Below are 17420 nucleotides of genomic sequence, written 5' to 3' on the forward strand. Positions count from 1 at the left end.
AGAAAGCCAGCATGTGAGCTAGGGCTTTGCGTCCGTGCTGCCACCTTAGTGCGCCTCGTTGTCGGGTGTGAGCGAGTGCACGCCACGATGAGAAAGGTAGAAGCATTAGGAGGCAAGAAAGAGAAAGGAAAAGCCTGCCTTGACAGCCAACATGTGGACTGGAGCTTTTGTGCTGTGTGGCCGCTTTAGAGTGCCTCATTGTCATCTTTGAGTGCACACATGACACAAGAAGGAAGGCGGTAGAATAAGGAGGGAGGATTTTTTAATTTTTTAAAGTCCAACTTGACAACCACCATGTGGACTGTCAGGCTGGCGTGGCCGCTTTAGAATGTTTCATTATTGACACGTGGAAGAGTAGCTAGTATTTGATTTGACAGTTGAGTGGGCGTGGTTTCAGCACACCACAGTGTTTGAAGGTGGAGAGAAAGACTTGTTAACAAACTGCATTTTTTTTTATTAGTCAAATTTGACAGGGTTGCTAACACGCATGTGTTCTGTCAAATTTGGAGATATTTATTTTCACTCGACAGGGACTTTAATATCCAACAGAGCATGAAGAGAGAGTCGGGCCTCCTACTTGATGGAAACTTACGTTGCTGATTTGGTCCTGTGATCTCTTCAGTCTCTGCAGCTCTGGTGTGTCTGTGACCACGGTGTAGGATTTCCCTTTATTCTTTTCAAAATCCTCCTTGTAGAGAACCTAAGTAGAGAAAAACAAATGATTAGTTGGTACATGGGAGCTCAGACGCGCAGAAGTGGAATGAAATTATTCATAGCCGCTGGCCTACATTCTGTATTCTTTTTCAAATGTGTCAACTTCTTTCAACAACTCGTGGGATGCTTCTTACCAAGCAAATTTGATTTCTATGCAGTGATTTTCTGACGGAACTTTGGGATGAATAGACTGAAAGCAAATCGTAAATCAGTGAGCATGTGACAAAGGCTTGGCACAGTGTGTTCTGCTTCGTCTTCTGTGGTGCCGCGCACTTTCTGTTCCAGGCGGCACTGACAGCCAAAGGTGCAAACCATATATGGGCACGGGGAAGGTATTGTCACGCGTGCAGTAATGACTCGGCAGTTAGGTACTTGACTTGTTTAGAAGTCCTTTGAGGCGTTTTTACCTGATGCATGGAAATGTCACTAGGACAAATCCCTTCATACTTTCCTCCATGTTGTGATTCATTGTTTCCATAAACATTGGTTTTCTCGTCATCCTTGTTTTTAATGTCTCTCTAGCTGCTGCTCTCTTCCAATCACATTGCTGCTTTCCTTCCCCGCCCCCTCCTTTGTGCGCCTTCATTCATATTTCACTGCGTATGTATGAATCTCCTCCTCGCCCGGGAGATCTTTCGTCGTCGTTCCGGGGATGTTGCGTTTCCTCTTTCAGCCAGGCTCCTCCCTCCCTTCCTACCGCCCAGCACCGGTCGGCGCCCAGCTGTCTTTCTTCCTTTTTCTCTCCCGCTCTTCTTTATTTCTCTCCTTTGCAAAGTCTTGTAATGAGGTGTGACAGCTTCCATAGCAATGAGGTTCCCATAGCAATGGTGCCAAAGCACGAGCGTCCCCAAACAAACTGCTTTATTCAGCTGGTTATTCCACTCAGGATGACTCACTCTGTTCTTTCTGAAGAATGAGTTGAGAATAAATGGTGCGAAATTATGAGTGAATTTTAAACGGCTATCCATTTGAACAAAACCATGCATTTTTGGGGGGCCATTCAACTTCCTGCTTAAGATATGAGGAGTATTTATAGTGAAAGAACTAACTTCCTGTTCCCTGTGGTACATCACACAATTGTCCTGCGCTGTTAAATGATTGATTCTATGTTTAAACATTGCTCTCAGTAATTTGTCTGTCTGGGCAGCACGGTGTACAAGTGTTAGCACGTCTGTCTCACAGTATTGAGGTTTGGGGTTTGAATGTCATCAGAATGAGCTTGCATGCTTTCCCTTTGCTTGCAGGGATTTTCTCTCGGCAATATGGCTTCCTCACACATCCCAAAAAACATGATTTTCTATCGGTGTGAATAGTAGTGTGAATGCTTGTTCTACTTTAAGCACATTTGACTGGCGATCAGTACAACTATTTGCCCACTTCGACTCACCGCGGCAAGGAAAATAGGGCTAGACGATTAACCAAAATTGTATCGCGATTTCGATTTTGGCTTCATCATTAAAACAAAATGTAATGATCGAAGAAAAACGATTAATGTGCAGAATGTTGCGGCGTCGGCCACACAAACATACTATAAATGTAGACTGCTTTAAGGCATGCCTCACTTACTTCCCCTTTTACCCATTCGTTACAAAGACGGAAGTCGATTTGAATGTCTGCGCAATTACTTCTGTCAAGGCACAAGCTGTCAAGGCACAAAAAAAAAAAAAAAAAAAAAAAAAAAAAAAAGGCACAAGCTGCAAAAAAACACAAAGAAACAAAAAAGTTTTGTCTGAGGAGACCAAAAAAAGAAAAGAAAAGAAAAAGGGAGGCTAGGGCTGGAGGATTAACCGAAATTTTATCGTTATTTCAATTTTGGCTTCTCTCGATCAATAAAACGTAATGATCGCAAACAATATATATATTAATGTGCAGAACGCCGAGGTGCGTTTACAAGTTCCCTACGTTGTGAAAGGACCCTGAATGCACCATGTAGCCAGACTGGAGCGAATCAGTGTGATTCAGCCATCCCTAAGTGCCCTTTAAGCTGTTTAATGACACTCCAGTTGAAGTTAACTGTAAAACTAAACATATGATAAGGAGAATACCATATAGTGTGTATTTAAACACAAAACATGCTTCGTCTTTAACACATTGCGAGGCTAGCGCTAATGCAAGTGAACAGAGGATCCAATTCAAATGCTAACAGGAAGTTAGCATCAGCTTCAGGAGTAATAGTCCTTCATATAACGAATATCCCCACACAAATGCTGTGGAAACACATACAACTAGAGCAAAAGGATGGCTATTTTGAAGAATCTATCATATAAAACATGTTGTCAGTTATTTCACCTTTTTTTTTTTTTTGTTAAATACATAACGCAACATTGGTTCATACATAGTTTTGATGCCCTCGGTGAAGTAACCAGTCATGAGAATAAAGTAAATGCATTGAATAAGAAAGTGTGTCTAAACTTATGGCCTGTACGGTACCCACAGGTATGATAACACTACACAAAGGCACAAATTCTACCCAATTTGTGAAAAACAAGTTATTTTAATAGAATTCAATCGCAACTTTCTTCTTTTTTCTTTGTCAAGTGTGTACACCATGGATGCATGGCACCACACTGCCCCCCGGAGGCCAAAACGCGCAGGAACATCCAGTATTTATTATTAAAAATATATCCAAATATTACAAAAAAGCACAAAAATAGCAGCATAATTTGGCCCAAATAAAAATCCACGATAGAGTGAATCCGCAATAAGTAAACCGCGTAGTAGTGAGGGACCACTGTACATGCATTTAAATCTGAATCCCAAAAAATAACAGGATGATAAAAGAGCAGTAATTTGTATTTTTACATTGCACTTTGGCAACATGCACCAATGTCAGGGGCTTGGTCCCTAAATCCCGTAAATAGTGAGGGTTCACTCTTTGCTTGTTGGTGTGCAATGAGGATGCATAAATAAAAACACCATCTGTCACTCAGACAGCTATTGTGCTCTTCACCCCAATACTCCAAATGCCCGCTCCAACATGTAATCTGCACTGTGTGATACAAACACTGAAATAAAACAAACAAAACACCTCTTTTGCAAGCCCCTTTCGATTTGATATGTTCAGCAGACAGCCAAAGTGGGAGCAAGAATTTGCTGGGTCATTTCAACGCCCTTTTATTACAACACATGAATTTCAGTCGGGATGGAAAGATTGGTTATAGTATCACTATTAAAATGGCGAGATGTAGTTGCGCGGCTCAAACGTGTGGACATAAGCTGTGTAAATATGGCTGCTGACGACTAATCCGTCAAGCCGGGCTGAAGCGTTTGTTTTAAGGACACAAAGTCGGCGTTGAGAATCAGTTTCACGGACTGTGGTAGTCTTCAGCACGCTTGATCGTAAAGCAGTCTTTTGAGGGTTAACTCAAGTGGGACTTTATCAATAAAGTCTATGGGTGTATTAAGTGTGTGTGCTCTCCACAGCTGGAGATTGACCCAGCCTCACCTGGCTCTGCATCTTGCTCTGCTGTTTGAGACGGATGTTCTCTGGAGTGTCAGCCACGCAGGTGAAGTTTGCCCTGGGGTAGTGTCTGCAAAACACACACGCACGCCAAATGAGCACTCACAACACACGCGCAACACCTCAACGGCGAGCAGCCTGTGCGCCTCTCAAAACTGCGGCCCATGTGGTATTCACAGTGGCCCTAAAGTTGAGTTAGGAGCCCCCGAAGACAGAAGGCATGTGTGCATAACACACAATGTGGCGTCTGGGGAGCCACGGTAGCCAGAGAAAGAGGAAGTGAGGCGTCTGACTGCGTGTGTTTGGGGTAACGGGAGCCTCAAGGTTGCAGCGTACTGGAAGAGAGCCAAAGCAGGTGTGTGGAAAAAAAGACGGGGAACACAGACACAGGCACATATTCATGGGGGATGTAGCAGGAAGAGGAACAGCATGTGACAAGACTTTATGAATGGTTCTTAGATTTAAAAGCTTCTTTTCTACCTCACAGTACGAACACGCCGCAGTGAATGCAAGTCAAAAGGAGACGCCATTGCGAAACAATAATGGTGAATAATCAGAAATAAGAATAACGTCTCCAGTAGTTAATTCTTAGTATGCTGTATTTTATCCCTAAGGAGACTAAGGGAAGCACAAAAACTGAGTGCTGCTGTAAAGTGGAGATTGTGGAGTTTAATACCGCAGACTCTGCATCAAAGGCTTAGCAACGGGGAATGCTAATGTTAACAAATGTGTTTTGTCTATCTAACCATGTACTGTTACAATGAGGAAGTGGCTAATGTCACCTGTTTGTTATGTGTGTACCAAATAGGTATCTCACACTGGAAGGGGACAATAGGCAGATGGCTGCTGCTGCCCACCCCCATATTGTCAATTCAACTGAATATTGCAATACAAGTCAATATTTATTTTTAAGGTGCTTTTGTTGTGTGCTTCAAAAACACAAGCAATACTGTATATTAATCTTAAGTCTTACAATAGATGTTTAAATGTTTTGGTGTTATACAAACACATATATACATACAAGGCTCGACATTTTAAGGTTTTAATAAACAATAAAAATACGTCAATATGACAAGGGAGGTTGAATGTAGGGCTGAAGCTATTAAATATTTTAGTATTTGAGTTGCCTACTGAACATCCTACAGAATAATCACGTATTTAAAAAAAAAATGTATACATTTTTTTGCTTTAACACATTTCACTTTATAATAAACAAGTTACAAACAATTGGTTTCCTTTTAAAAAATGATCAACAGTTTCAAATTCCTATATTCACATTGTGCATAGCAGCAAACTGCATTTTATTGTCTTGAAAGATTTTCAGTAGGGCAATTTCTAAAGAAAATATAAATTTAAACTTAGCATTTCTTGTACCAAAAACGTAAAGGCATTATATACAAAAAAAAAAGGCTTTAATAGTACAATGCTCATTTTGACTCGCAAACTGCAATGAAAAAACACTTGATATCTAACCAAAATCTTGTACTGTACCTCCAAAATCATCACTTTAAAATGGCAACTCAGTGCAGTCCAGTCATGTGTACATATGGTCACCACAAACTCAACTGATTGCAACTCCCAGCATGCCTCAGGGTTTTGGGCGACCTCGAATATATGGTCTCACTGACAGCATCAGCGGTGGGTAGCCCATTTAAGCCGCTTGTTTACAGTTTCCTTGACAACACGTTAAAAAATAAAATCCCCTGTAATCCTGCTACGATGAAGGCTCACGCCGATCTATTTATTTATTTTTACAGAAAATGCTCTAAAATGGAAAACATACTTGAGTGAACAGGAGAATTGGCATTTGAAGCTGTGATAAAATCCCCTGAGCACTAGAAGACTAAACGCATCCATGTAAAAGGTTGAAAATGACGCAGTAAGTTGTTGATCCTGAGAGCTTGTGTTGCTGAATGTGGGGGTACCATTTTGTGTGATACATATATTTATACAAGGGGTAGACCATGGGCCACATGCAGCCTGATGTACTCACTAATCCAGCCCACCAAGCATTTACACCATGGAGTGTCTGGTAATATTTGATGCATGAATTTAGCCATTTCCCCCTAAAGTTGGCTAGTTAACAACATGCATTTACTAATTACATTTCATTTGATCTTAACATTTATTCTGAGCTTCCAAATAGATGTTCAGAAAATAAATATGGTTAATGAATTATGACAGTTAGCTTAGTTATTCGTGTTTGGCGGCGTGTGCACCACATGCATGAATCCGCACACTATATCAAAAGAGGCGTTTCGGTGAAGCTGAGTGAGTGGCGACGTTTACATGCAGGCAATAACCCTTTCAAAACCCGAATATTGGCAATATTTGGGTTTTGTAAGGCCATGTAAACAGCGCAAAACCCGAATAAGAGCCCTGGGTTACTCCTTTCATAACTGGAATTCTTGCTCATATAAACGCATTCGGAATATCTTGATCGATCGGGGCAATGTTGCTCGCTGTGCGCAAGCTCGCTACTTCCTTCTTTGTCTTCTTTTCTTCTTCGCGGATTTGATTCGCAAGGAATCTTGGTCTATGTAGTCACAACTTGTATGCGCAGCTCCGTCCTATTTGCTAAAGGAGCCTCCCTAGAATGCATTGATTTCTCCACTGCGTTTTCACGTTATTTTGTGTCTCTACGGCGAAAATGCCACGGCTTGTGCCTATATACACATACAGTAAATACACGTATATAAGTCTGTGCTTTTAGCGTGTAACCCACCGGAAATACTCAAGTCGTTGGCAAAAAACATGACGCTTGCAGCAAAGAATCACACTTCCGGAGCGAGGAGGAAACCCGACTAATTATTTAGCGTGGTGAGTGACAAATATATCTTTTATTGAACGTATAGCAAGTTAAAAGCGGAAATGGCGTTATTTACATAATTACGTTGTTCGTGCGTCGGCGTTCCGAACGGGTTATTCCAATCGAGCACAAATGAGCATGTAAACGAGAGTAACTCTTTCCACCATGCATGTAAACGTGTTACCTTGATTGTTTCAGAAACCGGAATTTTGACCTTAACCCGAATATTGACTGCATGAAAACCTCGTCACTAAGTGCGGTCTTACCCAGTGGTTCTTGACAACGTTTCCTGTCATCGCTGATGTCTTTGGCAAATTGTCCTTGTACTAAAAGGGCCATTAAACTGCTACACACTCACAAAAATGGAGCATGTAAAATGATGGTAGTTGAGGGACTGAAAAAGAGTGCGTTTGTGCGCATGTGTATTGTGTACACACTCAACCATGCGTACGTTATGGTGAGGGTGAGTCACGAGCACGCTCATCTGTCGGTCAGACTGCGCAACCTAATAATGATTCACACATTCAAATGCACAAATGGTGAGTGCCAATAAGGCAGTTCAGGGGGTAAAGGTTGCGTGTGTGTGTGTGTTGAGGTGGCTATTCTACGCACACGTGGACACACGCACACACATGCTGCTGAAGATGATGACATACTGGTGGGACCAGGAGACACAGTATTCAACGGAAGGCCTGGAAACAGCAAAGGGTAACATTTTAAGAAACAGCTCTCCTAAACCTGTTATGGGACATCTGAAGACATTTCTCTACGTAAGAAATTTTCCCACGTGCATTCCGCATCCCCCTAACGTAAATCTCAGAGCATCCCCTTTTGGATATCATGTCTAATCAGCAAAGGATCCACAGGGAAAAATTACACAGCACTTTCAAAATGAATCACTAAAGCGGGGTTCGTACAAACAGGCAATACTGTACCAACACAGTTGAGCATTTTGCTTGCCTTCCCCTCAAAGTCTGCAACGGACTGATTACCGGATGTCTCTGAATGATTACGTTGTGGTGTGTGGTGTATTGAGAGTGCTCAGAAAAACAATCAACAATCGTAAGTAGTGGGCTGTAACGATATGCCAACAGACAAGTATTTGATTATTTAAAAATATAATAAATATAGTAGCATTTTTGTATGAATATTTATGGGGTCGACATCGATATTACATGTTTATTCTGTTATTAGGAATATGAGGTTTATCAGCTTCAACGACGACAGTTAGCGTTTCTACAACTGCTGAAATAAATACCATAGACTCGCTATCGGGGCAGACCAGCTAAGCAGCATGGCTAACATCTACTCGTTTCCGCTCTGATGTTACCTCAAAGCGGAGCTACTCATTTTCTAAAAAACAACAACAAAACAAACAAACAAACAAACAAACATGTACTTTTACTGTTGTACTAGTTTGTTTTCTTTCTTTGTTGTATTTTCTGGCATTCGAGATCCCCTGAGGATTCGCGCTGCCTCTCATAAGTCAGTACTACAACAGACATCTGGTTTGGGACATGAGATTGGCAACTAATGGTGTACTGTAGATACTGTATGAGAGTGTGTGGTATACTCTATATTGTTATCTGGAGTACACCCCATACCATAAGAGCAGTAAGAGCGCATATTTGACTTTTCTAGTCACATACGGGTCTTGCATATTTAAAAAAAAAAAAAATCAGTTAAGATGGTATCTGTATGCCTGCACACTGCTTAAGATGCAGAATACAAGAGCAATAGAAATCATTCTTCAGCGAAGGCTCAATGGTACAAGTGATGTTTACGCTCAAGTGGACTGTTTTAAACAAACGGGAAGAGGCCAAATAAACACGCCGTGAAGGGTCTGGCTCCTGCTGGCGCCAGAGAACACGAGTGGAAGAGGCGCACAAAATGTAAAAGGAGAAGCTATAAAATAAATAAATAAATAGCACTAGGTGCTACTGTATTCGCCTTCCGAGTTTGACTGACAGGGGGAATAATAGAAGAAAAAAAAAAGTTTATAACCTGAGCCAGGTCATACAATGGCGTCTATCGTGTCAACATGCATGACATATAAGAAGTTGTTGTTTTTTTCCAAGATAAATACAAAAGAGTGCACAGAGATATGCATTTCCCAAAGTGTGGTCCACCAAAAAACGTTTATTTTTATTTTTTCCAAGTACCTTTTGTTTTTTCTTTTTATAGATGTTCGAAATAATTTCATTCATTCAAAATTAGACTGTAAGTGGTCACATAGTAAGACAAATCAAAGTAGATAGATCAATAACTGAGATGGAAGAGTGGTGAGAATGACAGATGTATCAGGAAAAACACAAATTAGGTGGTCGTGAATAATACTGAGAAACATTCTTGTGCAGTTAGCAGTGGCTGCCAAACTACGATGCCGCGTTCCAACGTATGTGCAAATTTGGAACGTCGCTACCATAGGAATGGAACAAGTAATATGTGCGCAAAAAGAGTTGGCGCGCATTGATCCATAATTGAATCCCTAAATTGTAAAAAGGAGAAAAAAAATCATGAGCTGGCAAGGGATCCCCACCCTTTGTCCCATCCTCTGTGAAGTTTTGTGGAATTCAGTTAAGTGGTACATAAATAGTACAATTTAAAACAAAAACTTAATAACACTAATAAAAGAGAATACTTTATAGTGCAGCAATTGCAAAAAGCACATGGATTACCACTGAGATGCTGCTGCGTGCTTGTGCCAATGTCTTAGCATCAGGCCCATGAACAGATGTGAGCACAAGAGAACGGCGTCATTGTTAACACCATTAGCAGCATCTGTACCACGCCTGTGCAAACAGGCAGTCCAAACATGCGCTGGTCTGTTACAAGCTTCGTCATGCGAGGTTGTGAGTACAGACGGCAACATTGTGCCGGGCGGGGTACTACTGACTTTTGAGTGGTGTTTTATGAAGAACCATGAATCAGGAAATATGGGCTACCCAGCACACTAATTATTTACAAGTCATCTTTTGTTTTTCACGCACACTTATAAACTCTGTAAAGTTAATTTAAAGATTTGTTTCTGCAAACATGATACATTATTAAAGACGATTACTGAAAATGTCCAATGATTGGGGGAGTGGGACTTGGAAAGCAGCCAGTTGTGGAGATAGTGTGAAACTGTTTTTCACCATTTCAGTTTTCCTGATTTATCGGCCGCGGCTAAAACGGTCCCCTAAGACGCAGGTGGGCCCCGGCCCCCGGCCCCCGTCCCCCGGAATGAGTCGCCCCTCTCCCGCTATATCAGAACCTGAGTGTTTTTGTTTGCACCAGCACGCTTGTGATGTACAGTTAGCTTCCTAACTTGATCTACACTTTGAAAATGCATCTGCCCCTCTGATAGTCCGCTGGTGTGGGCCGCTTTAGAGCGCCTTGTTGTCAGCCGTGAGTGCGCAGAAAAAAAACGGGGTAAAAATACAGTGGTCCCCCGCTACTTTGCGGTTCACTTATTGCTTTTTATTTGAGTCCATAACTCATATATTGAGAGGTTTACCTCAGGCTGTACCTTGATATTTCACGGGTTATTAGGAGATTATAAATATGAATGATCAAATTTAGAAGACAAAATTAAAATGATTTTCATTTAGTAATCACTTCTGTTACGTTCAAACTATGGAAAATAAACACATTTGAGTGAGGGAGTACTCAGGCTATGACAAAATGGTCTACGGAGTACACAAGACAAAAAAGTTGGGAACCACTGTTTTGAGATATGAGCATGGTCACAAAACAAATGTAACTGGTATTTCAAGGCACCACTCTAAGCTAAGAGTCTGTGCATCCAACAATGTTCAATGCAGCGTAGTTTAACTTTTGGCTTGAACATGATGTGTTTCCGTGAGTTTCAGACAGGGCGAGTTAGCTAAGGCTTGAAAGTGGCCGTGGATCTTCAACCGAGCTCCAGGTTACAACTTTGCGTGAGAGCGTAATTATGCAAATAAAGAACGACTTGCTTACAGACATATTTGGGGAAAAGGCAGTTAAGAATTGATTTACTTTGTAGTACATGTGTGAAATAAAATATCAGCGACCCAACCATTTGAATACAGGGATACTAAAACGTCAATATTTTCCCTTTAAATGTTTCATAAATCCTTGTTGTTTACATCAGGAACAAATACTCAAGAGGGCATAAATACGTTAACAGGGAAAGTTGGACAAAAAGAAGCCAAATATGAATGTCCTCGCGCAGGAAAATAAATGATGGAGCTGAAAAAGGAAATACGGATGTTGTTCAATTTGAGCTCTGGCGCAAAATAACTCCGTACCAAATCCTGTAATAACGGCTGATTATTAGCTCGAGTTGTACCGCAGTTTCCACGAAACTAGAGCGACGGCTCTATCGTGACATCTTAATTCTAATTCATGTCGCTGACCGCATAATGTCTGTTGAATAAAATAAATCACATTCGCAGAGAGGGGAACATCATTCTGATTCTGAGGAGAGATTCCGCAGATTCCACAAGGGGGATTTAGTGTGTTGCAGCATGAGTGAACAAGCTAGTTAGCGCCGTGTCCTCCTGTGTCACTTGAGAGGAACTTTAGGAATTTCCTTTGTTGATTCTCCCTCCCGCCTAGCCCCACCAAACCCGTCCATTCCTTTCACCAGGGAGGGAGGCACTTTCCCACACCGCATATTACAGGACCTTTTCTGTCAGGGAGGGAGTGATAGCAGAGTCCCGGATAAACAAGGCAGGAGGGAGGGAGGGAAAGAGGGGCCTACGTTGGGGTAATGAAACACACAAAAACATTTAAACTCTTTAAGACAACTTACGCATTGCAGTATGGTCTCTTCGCAAAACCTTTGTAATTCTTCATGTTTAGAGACATATTGCAGGTCTCGCAGCGGAAGCATCTCGAATGCCAGTACTGTAGGGAGATAAACAAACAACATGTCAATAAATAGGGAACATTTACAAACAGGACAGGAGACAAAAGGCTAATTCTAGATGGAGTTCACAGGCTGTTTATAGAGACAAAGAAGGACAGAAAATGTCAAACTATTTGCAAGCAAATTGCATGGTGGCTGTTTATAGCCGCTTAGGGCAGGGCTGGTTGCTCTCAAAGCAACACAAATATGTGCCTCGTATGTATATTTATCCTTCTAAACTTGACGCACTGCTCAGATTAGTAGGATTGTGAACACCAAGTATTTGCCAGGTCGCTGCTAATTAAAATCTTCCGCCACACTTGCGCTGCCCTACAAATTAATATCAAAATGCCGGCCGTAACAGGGTTAAGCGGTGTAAACACCAGAGAATTTCAACAGCAATGCACACTTATGCTAAAATCATATTGCTGCTCTCCAATGCATCCCCAAATTGGATTACTTTTGTTTTTATAATTGTTCAGGGCTTTGGATAAAAAACAACAACATTTGGACATATCCTCTTTCGGTAGGTGGCATCAATATCAAACTTGACAATATGGTACAACGGAACACATTCTAAAATACTGCTTAATGTCCAATTTTGCTTGTATTTTAAATCGGCACTGGTGGAAATCATAGAAATAATTCTTCCCAATGATTCTATTAACTGTACAGGCCATTTTGGATTAACCTTTTAACATCGACTCTTCTACTAGTGGAAAAGGTGAATTGAGATGTATATGTGCTCTACACATGTGACTTAGTGTACAAGCGAACCACATCGTTAGAAAATTATAACACACAAACTTAAAACACTCTCAAATGAGATACCAAAAATGTTGTCGCTTCCGATGACATCCTAAATCCACTCGATGATTGTGACTGTTCAAAGGAACCAATGAAGACGTGTTTTAATGAGGCCGCCATGACTGTCAGACCAACAGCGGGGGAGGCTTTTTTGCATTTCGCTACTTCGCCCATTTCGTCTGCGTCTGCGACAGCCAATAGGAGTTGAGATAGTCCACGTCACCAAATACGTCACACAGCAGACAAAACACAGGAAGCGGTTGTGCGCAGAACGTGTTGCATAGCAATAGAAGTTATCTTGATCGTCGCAATTTGCAGGCCCCCGGAGCTGTACGACACGGCGATCTATGTGTACCTGGGCCGGCCAAAAAGGAGATTGCTTGGAAGAAGAAGCGTGGAGGACGGCTTATCTGGTGAGTTTGTTTAATTGTCGAAGTGTGAAGCAAGCTAGCAATGTTAAAAGCTAGCACCACCTACCGAAGCAGAAATCCCTCCCTCCCCTCTTCCTCTGTTGGTGTGCTGAGTGAAACAAATTCCATTGAGAAGCCCGCGAACAAACACGCGCAAGACCAGCGTAGCGTCGCAATATTTTCGGTTTGGTCTGAACATAGCATTAAAAATATCACCACATCCCAGTCAGCTTTGTTTTTCTTAAAACAAGCCAAGATCCACAACACCTAGACAAGCAATATCCATTTACTATTAAATTCCGTTCGTATGGGAGCAACCTAATCCTAATTTGTACGCGTTGTAGTCGAGCACCAACACGTTGGTTAAGTCACAATTACATAAATATAAAACAAATGAAAAAGTGTGCCTTCATGTGTCACGTAACCACGTATTTCTCTATGTTTGGTTTACCGGGTGCCATTCGTACCTGCAGAGCCTTGTATGAAAGTACTGCCATGAAATGAGGAACCATTGCAAATGCTTTTCAATGGCTAGCTACAATATGACATCGCTACTGTTTAATGACAAACCTAGGAGGTCCACACTGACAATTTACTTTTAATATCACAATGAAAACAAGATTTATAGACTAAAATAATGTACCGATTATCCTATTGAGTCATTGGACAAAAATCCATTTTGCATTATTAAAGGATCTTTGTGGAGTTTGTCACTTTTTTGCTCACGACTGCCACCTCTGGCCCAAAGTGTAACTGCATAATCGGTGTCAGGCTTGTTTATTGTGTGCATGTGAGTATGTATACGATCTTAAAGCGACAGCCACAGTTGACAAAGGAAGACATAACTTCAAATAAGGTAAGAAAAACCCCACGCCTCCCCTCTCCAAAGAAACTGTGGAGTGTGCAGGGTCCGCACACTCTACTATAAAGGGAAGATAAAAGCTGATAGGTGCAGTCAGAGTTAAACAGTCAGGGCTCTTTGTACTCATTTGGGCATTAGTGGAGCATGCATGATGTAGAAAAAGCTTTAACACTACCTTTATTAAACTGCACATTGCACCTTTAAAGACAATAACTAGCTTGTATGGTGCAGCTATTTTTGTACACTTGTGGTCCCCATCCTCGCTCTACTGTAGTATCTGTGACTGTGTATGGCTTTAAAAGGAGGGCCTAGCCTAGTGAAGGACATGGTCGTCAGCGAATAAGAGTATCAAGTGTTTTTTGTGGCTATCGGCCACTTGTGCTTTTTAACGTGTTTGTCTTAACATTTGCTAAAACACCAGTAGCTGTGTACCCATGACCATTTGCAGGTCACTAATATACCATCCAACTTGCGATGGTAGGCTATTTATTAAATGAACTAACAATGTTACCTTGTGTTGACAATGGCAGACGTGCTAATGTGGTACACTTTGGACTTTATCTTGCGAACATGTGAAATGAACCCAAACATGGGACACTTTATTTTACGTAGTAGTAGCCATCAAGCCTTAATTCTACATGCAGTGGTGTGTGCGACTGCACTAATAGTAATTAGTCTATATAGGAAAATTATACCTGCAAAGGCAGATATTTTGCTTTGACCTTTTTGTATACGAGTTATTTAAGTTATTCGATTTATTGTCGCAGCTAGTTCTATAACTCAGTTTTAACAAGCACACAAGCTGCGCTTAAATGGCCTTTAATACACACTCTTTTGAAAGCAAGTAAAGGCTGATACCATTATTGTAGTCAGTCAATTGCCCTGACTTTGTTTTATTAAACAAGCACCAATCACCTTGAGAGTTGATGTAAGCAAGTCAAACTCGGGTGTAAAAAATAGCCGACTACGAATTAGAACGAGTTTCATCAACAAGAAAACTGCCTAGATTTCAACAGTAGTTCAAATCAAATATTATTATTATTATTATTATTATTAATATTGTTAGGTACTGTTTTGAGATTTTTTTTTTTCTGGGCAAAGTATGTGTTTTCACATTTGGTGTGACAGTGTGAAATCCTGAAACAACTTTTGGACACGTCGCAGTCATGAGTTCCTTAAGAGTTGAAGCCAGTAACCCGTCCCACCCGTTCAACACCCAAGACAACCTCTCTCCTCCCTTTTCCCTTTCTCCTCTGGCACTGAGCCCGTTCTTCGGTCTGAGAGGAATGGAGGACAGGGAGAAATGGCAAGACAAGGAAGGAAACATGGGGGAAAGAGCAAGAGGAAGGGAGGGTAAAACAAGGAAGGCGAGAGAGAAGACCAGGAAGGGAGCGACATTGTGCACGGCATCGGCACAGGAAGGAAGGGTGGATGAGGAGGAGAGCAAAGAGAGGACGAAGGAGAGAAGGAAGGGCAGAGCCTCTTGGTCATTGTTTTCTCACAAAGCAAAGAAAGGAGCTTCAGAATGACTAGCATGGAGGACACAAGCGGTCCACAAGTACACTGCACAGCTGGCAATAAATAAAGCTGCTGTCAAGTTGTAAAAAGCCGGAGTGACAAAACTACAGTTTGTTCCCCTTGGTTGAATGACTGCAAATGTGGTTCGGGATTGCTTTTAAAAGGAACCCCGACTGTAATTACAAGTTTGCTCTGTATTATTCATTTGGTTGTTACTCACATAGCTATGAGATTAATTTTTCAGAAATAAATTTCAGTTTGATAATTTTGTAGAAACTGTATTTGGACGTGCGTACGTCCAAATACGCCGCCATTGTTATTTATGTCGCAACGCATTCAGTGCGTAGTGACGTAGAATGGCGGCTGGTTTCTCCGTCGAGCAACGAGAAATGCGTAGAAAGAAAAGGTGAGCCTCTGTAACGTTCCTAAAGGGACGATCAAAACTCTTGAATGCGTCTGGTGAATGACAGAGCATGGCGTGGGGGATGGAAATGATTTTTTAAATATGAATCTCACAGTTATGTTAGTAACAACCAAATAAATATTATGGCGCAAACTTGTCATTACAGTTGGGGTTGCTTTTAAAGAAGCAGCTTCTTCACATCTGGACATAGCGGACCACCAGGAGTGCCATGTGCCGAGTGGTATGTGTGCTGTTTCATTGTTGTGGATGGCGAAGACTTCATAGATGTGCAGGAAGTCTCAATTTCCTGCAATGCCTGCTGCCACGTGTGCACGTGTCCAATTTTCATCATCTATGTAAAAAGTGGGACTTTCGGCACTGCAACTGGGACAATCTCGAGGTCCAACAGAGACTGAAATGAGCCTCGACTGAGATTTAAAACCAGAACCTCTTGAATGTCAGGCTAATGTGCTAACCGCTACATCGCTGTGCAGCCCAAACTTGTATTATTACATTATTATATGCGCAAGCACACAGCGAGATGCCCTTCAAGGGAAACCATCCTCTGAGCTGAGCTTGAACTTTGGATCTTACCATGATCAAATAAAGTCCTTGCTTGTACTCGGTTGCTGATATGTTAACTATTTGTTCAGCGCCATGCAGAACCTGCTAATCCGCATTCCACCGAGACAACCTCGTCCACCTGCTGATGTGACACGCTCCTGACTTACTTCCTCTTGCCACACAGACTGCAAGCCGCACACACCACACGTTGCACTAATGGTTTATTGTTGCTGAAGCACAACCTGAACTTGATATGCAACTATGCCCATAAACGAGTTACCTTCCCTCTAGCACCTGTTGTCTTTGTTTGTAATAACCATAAAGCTATTAATTTTAACATACCAAGGCAAAAGAAGTCAGTGCCATGTGTTAAAATGTTATACCAATGTCCCAGCTTTGCAGCATAATACCCTTTCACACAAGCAGCACCATGCCTATTATGCGGTTACTGATTGAACTTTGGAAGGTGAGAAAACAATCCACCGGTTAGGCCTGGGATAATAATGTCTAAAATCTGGGAAATTCTAGAGTTGTACGTTTTGTGTGTGCGGCTGATAAATTTGATCCGTCAAATTTGTGCCGTCCGATTTCATGAATGAATATGAAGCTGGATTAAATGATAATTGCTCGTCATTACTCAGTCAATTAATCGATGAGGTGCTGCCGCCGTTGATTTTAATGTATTGTAACGTTGGTGAAATAATCAGGCAAAACGACGAACTAACGACAACTCTTTAATTGACAATTTGCAAGTTACTGTCGGTCGTGCCCGTAACCACGCCAGAACACAACAACGTGCGTAGCCTACCAAAACAAAAATCTGTGTTGCCTTCACAGCCCATCCAGACCATAGGAAACTACCCAACCCGCGACCCACCCACAAGCGTAGCTACAGTATGCTAGTGTTTTTTTTAATTTTTTTAATCAAATCGGAAAATGTTACATCATACTTTGCCTACCCTCTAGTATGTGTGATTTTACTGACTGGAGTTTGCCA

General features: G+C 41.6%; 1 protein-coding gene across 2 annotated transcripts in view; it reads right to left on the reverse strand.

Moving 5' to 3' along the window:
• LOC147182265 (LIM and SH3 domain protein 1-like) overlaps positions 1-17420 on the reverse strand; it is a 32701-nt gene that overhangs the window by 7719 nt on the left and 7562 nt on the right. For both annotated transcript variants that reach the window (XM_086059687.1, XM_086059679.1), the window contains exons 2-4: positions 11764-11858; positions 4160-4244; positions 593-700 (exon numbers count right to left, since the gene is read on the reverse strand). In XM_086059687.1, the coding sequence (XP_085915813.1) occupies positions 593-700; positions 4160-4244; positions 11764-11858 (288 nt within the window). The remainder of the gene's footprint in view (positions 1-592; positions 701-4159; positions 4245-11763; positions 11859-17420) is intronic.

This window comes from Leptonotus elevatus, chromosome 1 (genome assembly GCF_054856555.1).
Source record: "Leptonotus elevatus isolate MCC_2025b chromosome 1, RoL_Lele_1.0, whole genome shotgun sequence".
NCBI lineage: Eukaryota > Metazoa > Chordata > Actinopteri > Syngnathiformes > Syngnathidae > Leptonotus > Leptonotus elevatus.